This window comes from Osmerus mordax, chromosome 8 (genome assembly GCF_038355195.1).
Source record: "Osmerus mordax isolate fOsmMor3 chromosome 8, fOsmMor3.pri, whole genome shotgun sequence".
In the NCBI taxonomy this organism is placed as follows: domain Eukaryota; kingdom Metazoa; phylum Chordata; class Actinopteri; order Osmeriformes; family Osmeridae; genus Osmerus; species Osmerus mordax.
Genome location: NC_090057.1, coordinates 13,335,007 through 13,348,189, shown reverse-complemented (window position 1 = coordinate 13,348,189; position 13,183 = coordinate 13,335,007). Strand labels below are relative to the sequence as shown.

Sequence of the window (13,183 nt, the reverse complement as noted above, 5' to 3'; positions counted from 1 at the left end):
GAGAGAGCAAGAGGAGACACCCTCTGACGCTGTTGACTAGAAGGCTGGCAGAAGACCCAATGACAGAACAGCAGCAGACGTAGTAAAACGCAGCGTATACTTAGACTAGGAGTGGTGCTCAGACTAACCCAAGGTCTAACCCAGAGGCGCGTTGAGAAGCAGTTGGAGCCTGCAAACTGTGGTGTGGTAGGAGGTTCAGACTCGATCAAATCTGGCCTTGATTAGGAGTCTCGCGCATGCATGCATGCACACACCCGTCACACAGCAATGTTTGTTATTCATGACACAGTAAAAGTGAGGGTTTTTGGGGAGGAGGCCAAGGTTTTAATAACTGGCTGCTTTTAACAAGCTGAACGGTCATCCTCCTCCCAAACCGACCTCATCTGGTCCTGATTAAAACTACTGCAGAGAGGGGAAAGGACTGAGAGAAGGGGGAGGGAGCGAGAAAGAGAGAGAGAGGGACAAGGATAGAGGGAAGGATGAAAAGGAATAGAAGAGAGAGAGACGGAAACCGAGAGAGGGGGGAGGGAGAGACGGAGCGAGGAGAACTAGGCCTATAAAAGCCTGAGGCTGGCAGTACTTAGTCCCCCCATGACGGAGCTCCCAGGCTGGGGGGAGCCCACACAGTCTGAGGGGGGCGTGCGGGGATGGATGCGAGGGTTACTAACAGTCACAACCATGTCCCAGATCAGGGTCCCTGGGAGGATGGATGAGTTTGTCCTCTGTGCTCTACTTGTTGTGCTACACTAACCTACCAGTGGTATCTCAGACACATGGCAGGGGAAGGGGAATCAATAGAAACTATGTAGGAGAGGATGGCGATGGAATGTGGGTCAACCTATCCGCATTCCTCGGCGTACCCCCCCTTTATCTCCGTTCTCTCTCCCCCCTCTTTCACGTCTCCCTGCTCTGCCTTTCATCCCGTCGCCGTCACAGTCATGGAGAAATCTCTCTCCCTCTCCGTTCATCCGCTCGCCTCCTCCCTCGCTCTATTTCCGTCCTCTCCTTCCTCTGTCCCAGATAACACGCGTGCTGTGCTCAGTTGTGATATGTGGCGCTATGCGATGCTTCGTTGGAGCCGTCCTGTTACCTTCGGAACGTCGGCCGCCTCCTCAGAGTCGAGTCACACACACACACGTACAAGCACACACACACAAAGATACACACACGTCTGTGAGATGCATTGGGATGCATTTGTTCCAGGCAGCAATGCTGTCACGGAGAACTGACCGATCACACTGAGAACGGACCGATCAGACATCCAAACCAGACTCAGCTGGTCAAACACAGCTGTGTGTCTGTCCGTTTGATCTGCTTACGAACCTGTCTACCTATCTGTCTGTCTGCCTTCCTACAGAGGCAACTAAAGCACTCTACCAAATATAAACACAAGCAAAATAAACCAAGTACACAACCATATAAAGAAAACGTCCTCAACTACACACCGACAGACTTGTATCTCCTAATGGAGGATTCAGTTCACGGGGAGGGTGTGTGTGTGCGCGCGTGTGTGTGTGGTGGTGGGGGGTGACAGATGTGTCCCGAGTTTATTTGAACAAGGCCCGGGTGGCCCCACGTGGAGTGAAGAATAAACAAACTGTATTTAGCTGAAAGAAGCCCCACTTATATAACAGGGATAAAGTCACCGCCATGATGCAACACTCGGAACTGGGCCCGGAGGAGGTAAGCTATCAGCCGGAGTAGGGCTGAGGAGAGCAGTGAGGGGATGAGAGGAGGAGAGAGAAGGAGAGGAGAGAAGAAGAAGAGGAGATCAGCCACCAAAGCAGAGCGACCGCCACAACACTAACGACATCAGTCTCAGAGCAACGGCATGTAACACAGTTCGGTTGTTGTTGAAGGAGAGGGAAGGGAGGAGGAGTTCTTGTGAAAGAGCCGGCATCATCCCTGCTAAGGGAACACACTGTCTGATGTTATGTTCTGCCAACCAGGCTTGTTGAGCAATCGCACACACACGTGTTAACCCACCCTCCAGCCTTGTGCACTCCTCTGTATGTGTATGTGTGTGTGTATATAGATGTGTACATATTGAGTTTCATTGTGAAATGAGAAAGTGGAAATATGTCAGAGGGCAAGCCTGTGAGCTTATGAGCGTGTGTGTGTGTGTGTGTGTGTAATTTCAGAGAGTGAGAGTTCAACTGTCCATGTCACACATCAATGTATGGTGCATTGCCAACATTGCAGAAGTTGTGTTTCTCCCCTAAGGCACTGTCTTGGTTCATTACATATCCTGTACAGTATGCTAACTATGTTAGCCAGCTAACAGGTGTCAAGGTGGTGTAGCCTGCAGGCACCTGAGCGCTAACGTTAACAGGCCCACGCCTGAGAGGCACATGGCATGCTAGCCTGTTAGCGCTGGTGTTGTTCCCGCCACATTAGCTCATATTTAGCAACACTCTCCTGTTTCACTGAACCAGGACCTGGCGCCATGGAGAGGGTCACCAGGCAAGATCACATGACTGAGGGGATTCAGAATGTTCTAAACTGGTCCTTGTTGGGGTCAGGGTTATGGTCAGTGTGCAACTAAGGGTCCTATAAAAAGATTATAATTATGTATAGCGATTTTTTGGGTACAAATACATAAATAATTGATGGTATATTCTGTGTATCGTCTGGGAAATGGGGGAAGGAGTCTGTTGTGCAGGTCTTTGTGCCTGTGTGTGTGTGTGTTAGGGTGAAGGGTCCAGGTTAAATTCCGCCCCTTGGCCAAACATCCCGGACATTAACCTGAGGAACCCTGAATAGCTGTCCTCCAAGTCGCCCGCCTCAGACGTGTGCTCAAGACCCAAAAGGGAGCCAATCAGATCTCAGCGACGGTTGCCGAGGACACTCCTGGTGACAGCTTGCCTGTCCTGCCAGCTGTCATCAGACTGTCAGGCGGCCATGATGTAACCACTCTGCTGTTGCATCACCAGGGAGACCTCTTAGTTCCAGCGCACTGGCACTTCTACAACCACACCCTGGCACGCCGGACTGATGTATGGATGCCATTATGGCTGAGTCTGTCAAGGGCTATTCAGATGTCGCCCCGGGGACAAGAGCAGTGGACTGCTACTTTCCATGGCGTTAAGTAACACCTTTAGCTAAGTAACAGCTTTACTGGGGACAAAGTGTGTGCGCGCGTGCGTGTGTGCTCTCCCAATCATGAGTCTGTGTTGAGACAGAGGATTGCCCTGGAGGCTAAATTGAGACACTCAACCGGCCCTGGCCCCTAACCCTGACCTCTGACCCTGACCAATAACGGATCATCTATTTCATTGGTCCCTGGTGTAGCAGTTATTTTCCCGCCCTTAGCTCCTAGAAACAACCGACCCCTGAACATGCAGGGTTCTGGATAGGAGCCCTGTGATCTAACTGCATCCTCAAAACAACTATCAACTACTAGTGTATACTACCCATGCACCCTCCTCCCTCGCATGCACATGTCTCTACCGCTCTCATTCCTCCCCACCAGAAAACCAAGCGTCAGCAGTGCTAATTAGAGTGTTTCACTGACTCCTGTTCTACCAAGGCCAGTTGAAACAGGCCCGGACAGGAGAGAGGTGAGGCTGGGGAGGAGAGGTTGGAGGCTTGGGAGGAGAGGCTCGAGGCTTGGGAGGAGAAGTGAGTCTGGGGAGGAGAGGCAGGGGGCTTGAGGCTGAGGTTGGGAGAGAAGTCAGATGGGCAGGGAACTGAGGCTAGGAAGTGCTGAGCCATCAGCTTTGCTATTCAGATTGCAGAGCAAGAGCGAGAGCGAGAGCGAGAGAAGCTCTGTCCCAAGAGCAAGAGCTGTATTGTCGCTACGCCCCGCAGGTCTGAACGTACAAGCTCACCCGATAAAGAGAGAGGTTAGAGAAAGACCAATATCGATTGGTTCTCTCCATAAAGTAGAGAGGAAAGGGTGAACAGAGGATCGTGGAGGAAGAGAGCGAGGGAGTAGAAGGGGAAGAGAGAGAGAAGGAGCCAAGAGGGATGGATGTGGGGAAAGTGATAGAGGAGAGGAAGAGGGAGCAGGGAGGGAGAGAGGTGGAAAGAGGAGGGATAGATACTGTAGATAGAAGACTGAAAAGAGGAAAGTTGGCAGAGAGAGAGAGAAGAGTGCAGGAGAGGGAGTAAGATCTTACACACACTGCATCCAAGCCTGGAGGAGTAATAAACCACTGCCGTGTGTGTGTGTATGTATAGGGGTGTGTGTGCTACACATCCTGCCTATGGTGAATTGGTGAAAGGTAGGAGGGGCCCAGGAATGACTTGTCCAGAAAGACCCAGGGCACATAAGTGGATCACCAGCCTCTAGTCCCTGTTACTATACACACACACACACACAGAGACAAACACACACACACACACACACATTCTCTCAGGTCAATCCCACAATAGCTAGCTGTATGTCAGTGATGACCTGAGGCACAGTTGACAACATCAAGCCTGGTGAAGCCTGGAACCACACAGGTCATGGTGAAAGAATGTTCAGGAAAGCCATTATGGTTATTTTAAGCAGAAAGACTCACTGGGTTTGGCAAGGAGAAAGAGAAGAGAGAGAGAAGTGAGGGAGACGGAAAGAGAGGGGAAGGATTAGCAGAGTGACCTCTTTATCTTTCTATCCTCTAAATACAACAGTTGAACGAATTTAGAACAGTTTGGAGGAACACTTCCTCCAAACTGGCCCAGCTTCTAGAAAACACTTTATCCTGACTGGCCTAGCCTCTTAGTCCTCTGGTCAAGTACATATAGGCTGCAATGGGACCTCGGTTCTGCTATGGTCATTGTGCAGCTTCAGAAGGTCATCTGAGGTATCAGATATCCACCTTGGCCAGGCCTCCTCGCCAGAACCACCTTGGAACATGACTAAGTATCTGTGGAATTCACCTTACTCCTCAAGAAGAAAAAACAAACACACTGCAGAGACAGAACAGTCATGTTTTATTACAGGAGGAGGAACTAAAATGTCTACCTTGGGTAGGTAGACAGAGTGTACAGAGATAGCACCAAAAACAGAATAGCACACACACAAACACCGAACATACATATGCTGAACTCCAAATTCTCTGCAAGGAGACTGGTTTAGATCATAATTCCTCCGGACGCCAGATTAGGCTGAGATTATAGATTACGGATCCTCAGAGTAGCTCTACAATGAGGTGTTTATAGTTGGGGGTTAAGTTCCTTGACAGAGTGCAGGATGGTCTAAGAGGATTCCGGATCATTAAAAACTGTTTTGAGGAACACCAAGGAACAGGCATGTGATGGGTAACAGCCTAACATGTCCTCCATCTTCTGATAGATTCATGTGCAGCACATTGTGTGTCTGGAACAGCATCCTCCCACACACACACACATTCTACCAGTGCAGTTAAAGCCAGGGAAGGCTGTCTGCATGGGTGGAGGACAGCTCGATACATAATGACACTGCTGGCTATCTCTGTACGCCCCATCTACAACTCCACTAGGCCTCCTCACCTCCGCTCTTTAGGGTTGCACACTTGGTGTGTGTGTGTGTGTGTGTAGGTATCCAAGTCACATGGTAGAAACTGAATAAAACACCAGGGAAGCAATCATTACGGTGAGTTGGGATTTGGAAGGATGGAGATGATTCAGCTCTGACTCATACTGAGGAAAGGATGGTGATAACACACGCACACACACACACACACACACACACACACACACACACACACACACACACACACACACACACACACACACACACACACACACACACACACACACACACACACACACACACACACACACACACACACACACACACACACACACACACACACACACACACACACACACACACACACACACACACACACACACACACACCTTGGCATCTGAGGAGAAACTTCCTTTGATTGGTGGATCTCTAACCAGTTTCTTAGGGAGGGAAGTGCAGCGGGCTAGCGGAACAAAGGAAACACTCTCTAAAAGCTAAGCACTGCTCTAACAAGCTAGCATGTGTACGAGTGCATCATTAGGGATGCTGCATGGCTAGCTGTCGTTAGCATTGATCAGTGTTAGCCTGCAGGCCTCAGCTCGCAGCAGGATTAGCAGAATAGCACCCAGGCTAATGGCGCTGCTGCTTCTGCATGAGGGGGCAGGATTACAGACAGACATATGTCCCCGTGTTTACTCTCATATCAACCCTAATCTAGGCTACATGCGACAGAATAACTACAAGTTATTATGACCGCGCTCACTAGACTCCGAGTGAATGCTACGAGGCTAGCATCCCCTGACCTTGCTTACTGCAGCGAAGATGTATGTTAGAGTGTGGGCATGCCCCGACCAGAGTTACCAACCCTCCATCACCCCACAGTGACCCTGACAGCCCTCACACCGACACCCCCCTCCCTGACAGGCTGTGATTAGTGTGGAGGGGAGCAGCTGGCAGAGAACGAGGGGGGAGGGGGCACCCCGAACTGCACATACACATTACACCCCCTAACCTAACTACCTTCAATCATTTTAACAGTATTAGCCCCTCCCCCCCAAATCCTCTCTGTCCTACACTAATGAGATGAGGCCAGGCTCAGGGGCTGTGGACCCCCAAGGGAGCAGGCCCGAGGTGGGGGCTAGTTCAGGGGACGGGGGTTCCATATCCACCTGGGCCTGGATCAGCTGGAGGTCGGGCCACTTAGAGACAACATGGCAGCTGGGCTCCTCATCTCTCTCCCTTCCTCCCTCCCTCTCACACACACACACACACACACACACACACACACACACACACACACACACACTTCTTCCAAATAGGATTTATTAGACAGACCATCTACAGGGTGGAGTTGGTTAGCCATTAGATATCTGAAGAACAAAAGACCAGAGGGAGGGGGGGGGCAGGTGAAGAAGAAGGGAGGTGGAGGAGAGATCCCTCAGGAGCAGTGTCCTATCCTGGACCAGCATGGCACCCTCACAAGTCACACCCCAGCAGTACTGCAGACGAGTCCTCTGCTCCGAACAAGAGCCGTCAAGTCCATATGAGCAGTCAAATACACACACACACACACGCACACTTTGCTGACATCCCAGCTATGCCACTCGTCCCGAGTGGTGAGTGTGAAGGAGGGATGATGGAGTGTGTGAGTCTGTGTGTGTGTGTAAATTCAGTATTATTAGTCGGTCCCAGAGTGAATGTGAGCCTCCTTCCTCCTCAGTTGTTATTCCTGCTCCGTAACACACACCATCTCAGGTTGCCGATCCTCAACGCCCGTCTTCGCCACGGCAACCCGACACCCCGGTAATGGCCTGGGTGGTTGCGTAAGCGCTCAACGGATCTGGACAGAAGTCTGAACAGGGTAGGGGCTAGGACCCAGTAGAGGCTGGAGGGTACAGACAGAGCCTGCAGTTAACTAGAGGGAAGGACAGTATTTATGACCAAATGATGGACAATGCAGGAGTGACAAGTCTTTAGTATGTCCACTCATCTCCTGTCCTACCACCCTCTCCACTAGCCTCGCCTGCTAAATACAAGGCTGCCCTGACAGGCCTGTTGGACTCCATTACCCAAAACCCCCCTGGTGAGACCAGAGGTAATTATAGGGAAATCTAGCTGCTGCCGTGGCGATGTGTATAATTAGAGAGCTGGGTCAGGGGGCGTCCTGATTGGAGGAATCTCCTTATTCTGGGTCACATGCCTCCCAGGAGTCCAGGTAGAACCTCTGTGGTGGGAATCCACATTGGAACTGTGTCATCCAGAGAGAGAGAGAGGGGGGGGGGGAGAGAGAGAGGATGGGAGGGAGAGAGAGGAGGGAGGAAGGGACTAAGGAAGGACTGCAGCAAGGTAAAGAAGCAAGGGAGAGAAGTGGGGGAGGATAAAAAGAGAGGGAAGGGCAAGGGTGGAGGAGGAGGGGATGAGGGGGATGTAAGCCAATCACACTCTTCCCTTCACTGGTTTGAGTTAATTGACTTTCTCCTCAAGGTTACACCTGACCACAGAGGAGACAGGGATACCAGGCTCCCCTCAGAGACACTCATCTGACACCTTCACACACACACACACACACACACACACACACACACACACACACACACACACACACACACACACACAGACTCACACACCAACACAGCCAAACATCAAACAATCATGACATGGGTGGAATTCATTAATTCATCCAGAAGACATCCAGAGGCTCTCTAAATGAAGCCAAACTCAAAGCCAGACTCTGCAGTCCGTCAGGCTGGGGTCAGTGTCTGATTCTAATGAGACACGTCACAAATACAGGGTTCCCAACACGACGCAAACGGGTCAGAAGCCAATCACGTGGCTCCTGACAGTCATGTTCCAGACAGCCTAACGTAGCGTGGTGCTGACTGACTTGACTGTGGTGGTGGATGACCTATATTTACATCGACACTATGTCTGACTGGCTGACCTCTTTCAGCCTCTGGTGCTCTGGCTCAGCTGGAAGGATGTCCCACACCAGTGTGTGTGTGTGTGTGTGTGTGTGTGTCTCCATCAGACTCCTATGTGGGACAGTCAGTAACAGTGAGAGATCCCTGTGTGTCCTGGAAGTAGTCTTGTCCCCAGGGCGGGCTTTGGTCTAGAACCTGGAACCACTATTGGAGCGTAATGAGGCCGCTGTCTAATTAAGAGGCTGACTAGGGGAGGACGTAAGCGTGAACACGCAGGAAATAAGGCCGGGCGTGTTATGCAAGCGGTGTCAAACGTGTGCTTCGAGACAAGAAGGAGGATAGAAGATCGAAATAGGTCTGCTCTGCATCCGCTGAGAAACGAGGGGGAAAAGGAGAGGAGGAGATGACAGAAGAGGAGGAAAGGTGAGGAGGGGATAGGAGAGGAGGAGAGGTGAGGTTAGGAGAGGAGGGCAGGAGATAGGAAGATGTAGCTGTGAGGAAAGATGTCGATTGTAATCTGTTAATCGGGCCTGAGCAGGTAAACTATCAGAGGGGGGGCTGATTGAATTAGAGTGTAACTAGACTGTCTTCCTGCGTAGCCGTAGTGTGTCTGTATGTCTCTATAGATGCATTCATACGAGTGCTTTTGGGTGTGTGTGTTTGTGTGTGTGCAGCTGTGTGTGTCTGTGTGTAATTGTGTCAAATACGGAGGATTACGGCTGTGGGGGAGATGAGCCAATTGTAATCTGTGGGCTGAGGATAGCTCTCCTCTGGTTCCAAGTGACTCACTATGCACCGCACCCTGTACGCACACTTGAACAAGCCAGCACAGGGAAGAGTCAAACAGCAGCAATGCTGCACACATGCATTAATACTGCAGTAATACCATCCTGGAACACACACAGGTCAAGATTAGGAGAGAAGAAGATTAAAGTGTGGGGGGAGAGAGAGAGAGAGAGCGAGAGACAGAGAGCGAGAGATGGGGTTAGAGAGAGAGAGAGAGAGAGAGAGAGAAAGAGAGAGATGGAAAAATTGAGATTTAGACAGGAAGAGAGAGATGGAAAGATCGAAAGAGAAAGGGAGGGTGGGAGATATATAGATGGGGAGGGAAAACATGTCAGAGAAAGAGAGGGAGGGGAGGATAGATGGAGAGAGAGGGAGCGTGCTGCTAAATGACTAAATGTAGAAAGAGATACTGAAAGACAGATGTGGGGATGGTACAGGGACAGGGTAAGGCCTGGTGTGACAGTGCTGGGTGATGATATGTAGGCCAGGACAAAGAGGCACAGCTGGCAGTTTTCCGCAGGTGCACAAACTCACACAAAACGGGCATTCAGGTCCATCACCATAGACCTCAATAAGGAACTGTGCAAAGGTTATGCGGAACTGAAAGGTTCCCACATGTGTGATACTAGGTAAAAGTAAGATGTGTGGTGGTGATGTTCTCTACTGTCATTGTGTGTGTGCGTGTGTGTGTGTGTGTGAGGACTTATGAAAACACTTATCCAGCTTTGAGAAATATGCTGTGTACAGTATTTCCTTTATGGAGGAAAATGTAAGAGAGAGAGAGGTGGGTGAGAGAAACAGAGAGAAAGAGAAGCTTCCAGAGACCCAGACCACAAAAATGAGCTCTGAGATCTGCTCATTCCTAGTCTTTTGTTCCTCCATCTGGGTTTGGGTTCTGGAGCCTGTGGCGGGAGTTTTGTCCCAAATCTTACCTTCCACGCTATCCGAACAAGAGGTCCCGATGCCTGTGTCGCCGCTGTCGGATGCCGTGCTGTGGCGTCGCCCGCGGTTACTATTGCCAGGGGCGGAAGACGTGGGTTGCCATGTAGAGTCACACCCCGGAACCCACCCAGGAGAACTGCTGCTGCAACCTAAGGGAAGATAGCACAAGGGTTAGGACGACGACTTTCAAAGCACCACTCACTAAATGCTCCTTCAATTAACACTGTTAAGGTTGATAGTTGATTCCAGAATGCGTTTCAACCGGTTGAGCGGAACGATTGACTGATCTAGAATGCACTGAGCCCCTTCATTCAGAAGCAGCATCGTTCAAACCATAGCTACTGGAATTTGATATTGAAGAGAATTGCATTGACATTAAGCCTCCATTTAGAGTTCTAAATAACCAGGTTTAAACTGGCTCCTGTCAGGCATGTAGGTATTGTTAATGTAACACCACTGTGTGTGGGCTATCTTAGAAACTGTGTTTGGTCATTATCACTCAGCAAACAGAGCAACAGCTAAACACACTAGACCAGCTGCTTAACTTAGCTCTACCAGCATATGGTGGTGAAGGAAAAGGCCAATCCCCCTGTAAAAACACACATCTACACACAGCAATAGACCAAAGTGGTCAAAGACAGCATGAATCGATCCCAGCTCATCTGTAATCAAGCCGAGGCTGTTTTACGCTCTGTGCGATGGAGTTGTTCCAAGTAAAGATAGAGAAGAAGAGTGTTGACAGGTCACCAAGAGAGGCAAGGTATGACAATCAGGAAGTGTTTGGTTTCGGACTTCCTGTGGACTAGCTGTGAGAGCCGCGAGGCCAATTTGATCCCCTTTCAGCCTCTACCTTCCACCAGCCAGCCTCTCAGCCTCTACCTTCCACCAGCCAGCCTCTCAGCCTCTACCTTCCACCAGCCAGCATCTCAGCCTCTACCTTCCACCAGCCAGCCTCTCAGCCTCTACCTTCCACCAGCCAGCCTCTCAGCCTCTACCTTCCATCAGCCAGCCTCTCAGCCTCTACCTTCCACCAGCCAGCCTCTCAGCCTCTACCTTCCACCAGCCAGCCTCTAAGCCTCTACCTTCCCCCAGCCAGCATCTCAGCCTCTACCTTCCACCAGCCGCCTCTCAGCCTCTACCTTCCACCGGCCAGCCTCTCAGCCTCTACCTTCCACCGGCCAGCCTCTCAGCCTCTCCCAGGGAGCCTCTACACAGGTAAACCACCAGTCTGACCGGTACGTTCTGATCTGACATGAACACAATGCTCCGTTACTAATCAACTGCCTCAGGTGGTGATGAAAATGAGGACTACAACGACAGGAAATAACATTTGATTACAGGAGCAGCTTCTGTGGCCTCCTCTGCACTCTCTGACACATTACATAATAAGACAGACTAGCGTCTGAGAACAGGACAGGTACAGTAGGTTAATCCACAGGTAAGCATGGTATATATGTGTGTGTGTGTGTGTGTGTGTGTGTGTGAAAGTGGTCAGAAGAGGGCTACGGCTCAGGTCAGGTGTGCGATATAAAGAGGTGAGTCACTCTCACCTTTAAAAGTGTCCATCCCTTCCCTGGTTGGCTCTGAGCATGCCCAGTCCGGCTAGCTCCTTGTCTGCTCTAATATTAGACGGATCGTGTTAGACGACAGACACTAAGACTGACCTGGTGAGGTGGAGGAGAAAGGTAGAGCGAGAGAAAGGATGGGGATTAGGATGGGGCAGTATTTAGAAGAGAGAGAGAGCGAGAGAGATGGGGGGGGAAGAGAGAGAGAGAAAGATAAATATATTCAGGGGCCTCTAGTACTTCTCCCCTCTTCTCAAGTCTGTCTCTCTGTCTACCTGCGTCGTTTCAGAATGCCTGTCTGTCTGCCTCACTGGCCCTTCACAAACACCTGTGATTTCTGTCGTGGCTCTGACAGCTAAAGCCCAGGGTTCCCAATCTGGAACCTTCTGCCAAGAGATGGGTGGTGACTTGAGGGTGACTGGCTCTGTCAGTATTTTGGGATCGAAAGAGTGTGTGGGACGGCTACTGAAAGGGCAGCGCAGATTGAGGTGAACAGAACTGCGAGCAGCTCCACTGGACTTATGTAATCCATCTGGTGTAATCTTGGCCAAGACATTAGCCTACATTCTCTAACTGCAATGGACAGTGGCATCCACACATACATGCAAGAAGTCACACACAGACAGTCAAATTCAAGCCACGGGCTGTTACAGGGCAGACCATGAAAGAAGGTGAAGTTGTTTTCACAATCTGAGAGGTTTGGAAATGAAACAAGCGTTTACTTCCTTATTCCTTACACAAACATTTACTTCGGGAATATTAATACTATAGGCTACTGTCTCTTTTGAAATGTGAAACTTGACTGTTTAATTGCATTTTAGGTTGAATATAGAGGTCTGAATATCTCTACTGGAAGTTTTGGGGGATAATTTAGCTATATGGCGTTATGCAACATCAGATCAATAATTCAACCATTCCATGTCACCGGTACCTCTCAATGACTGACTCTGCAGTATCCCACTGCTGCTTTGCCTTAGCAATTCTGAAAACATTTCTGTTTCAAAATAAGTCAATATAGGCCTAGAATCTAGACGAGAATACAACCTATTTAGAAAAAAGCGTTTAGGCCTGTTACTGTAACGGTTTTACCTACAGTTAGTTTCGGCGGGCCCTGGCAAATTCCCAGTATGAGTGGACATAGGCTACGGAACTGTCACTGCCCACGAGACAAAGGGACTGGTGGGGGTTCCATCACCTTGTCACAATGCAATTTTACACACGCAAAAGCATCGCTGTCCAGCCATGGTTGTTGTGAAGTTACAGTAGGCATGATAAACCTAAATCTATCACGCCGTGCCGTGGTTATGCATCTCATACCTCCCGATTTAAATCACAGAAATGACGCAAATAGCTCTCCCTCTGTGTTCCCCTTCTATTTCAGCAGTTTTCAGTTTGGGCTACCTTATAAAATCGACTGGAAATGAATGTTGACAAAATATGAATATAAATGAGCGCATCAAGATATCCTCATCTAACCGAACAAATCAAGTCAAGAATCCGGACATAAAGCTTTCTGTATCCGTTAGCTT

General features: G+C 49.9%; 1 protein-coding gene across 6 annotated transcripts in view; it reads right to left on the bottom strand.

Annotated features, from left to right (window-relative positions):
- cep85l (centrosomal protein 85, like) overlaps nucleotides 1–13,183 on the bottom strand; it is a 35,277-nt gene that overhangs the window by 17,866 nt on the left and 4,228 nt on the right. For 5 of the 6 annotated variants that reach the window (XR_010877020.1, XM_067241711.1, XM_067241713.1 and 2 more), the window contains exon 2: nucleotides 10,080–10,238. Coding sequence is in view for 4 of the 6 variants with exons in the window: in XM_067241711.1 (XP_067097812.1) it covers nucleotides 10,080–10,238 (159 nt within the window). In the remaining 2 variants the exon portion in view is untranslated. Of the gene's footprint in view, nucleotides 1–10,079; nucleotides 10,239–11,639; nucleotides 11,710–13,183 lie in introns of those variants that run through there. The other variant, XM_067241712.1, reaches the window with a different exon arrangement.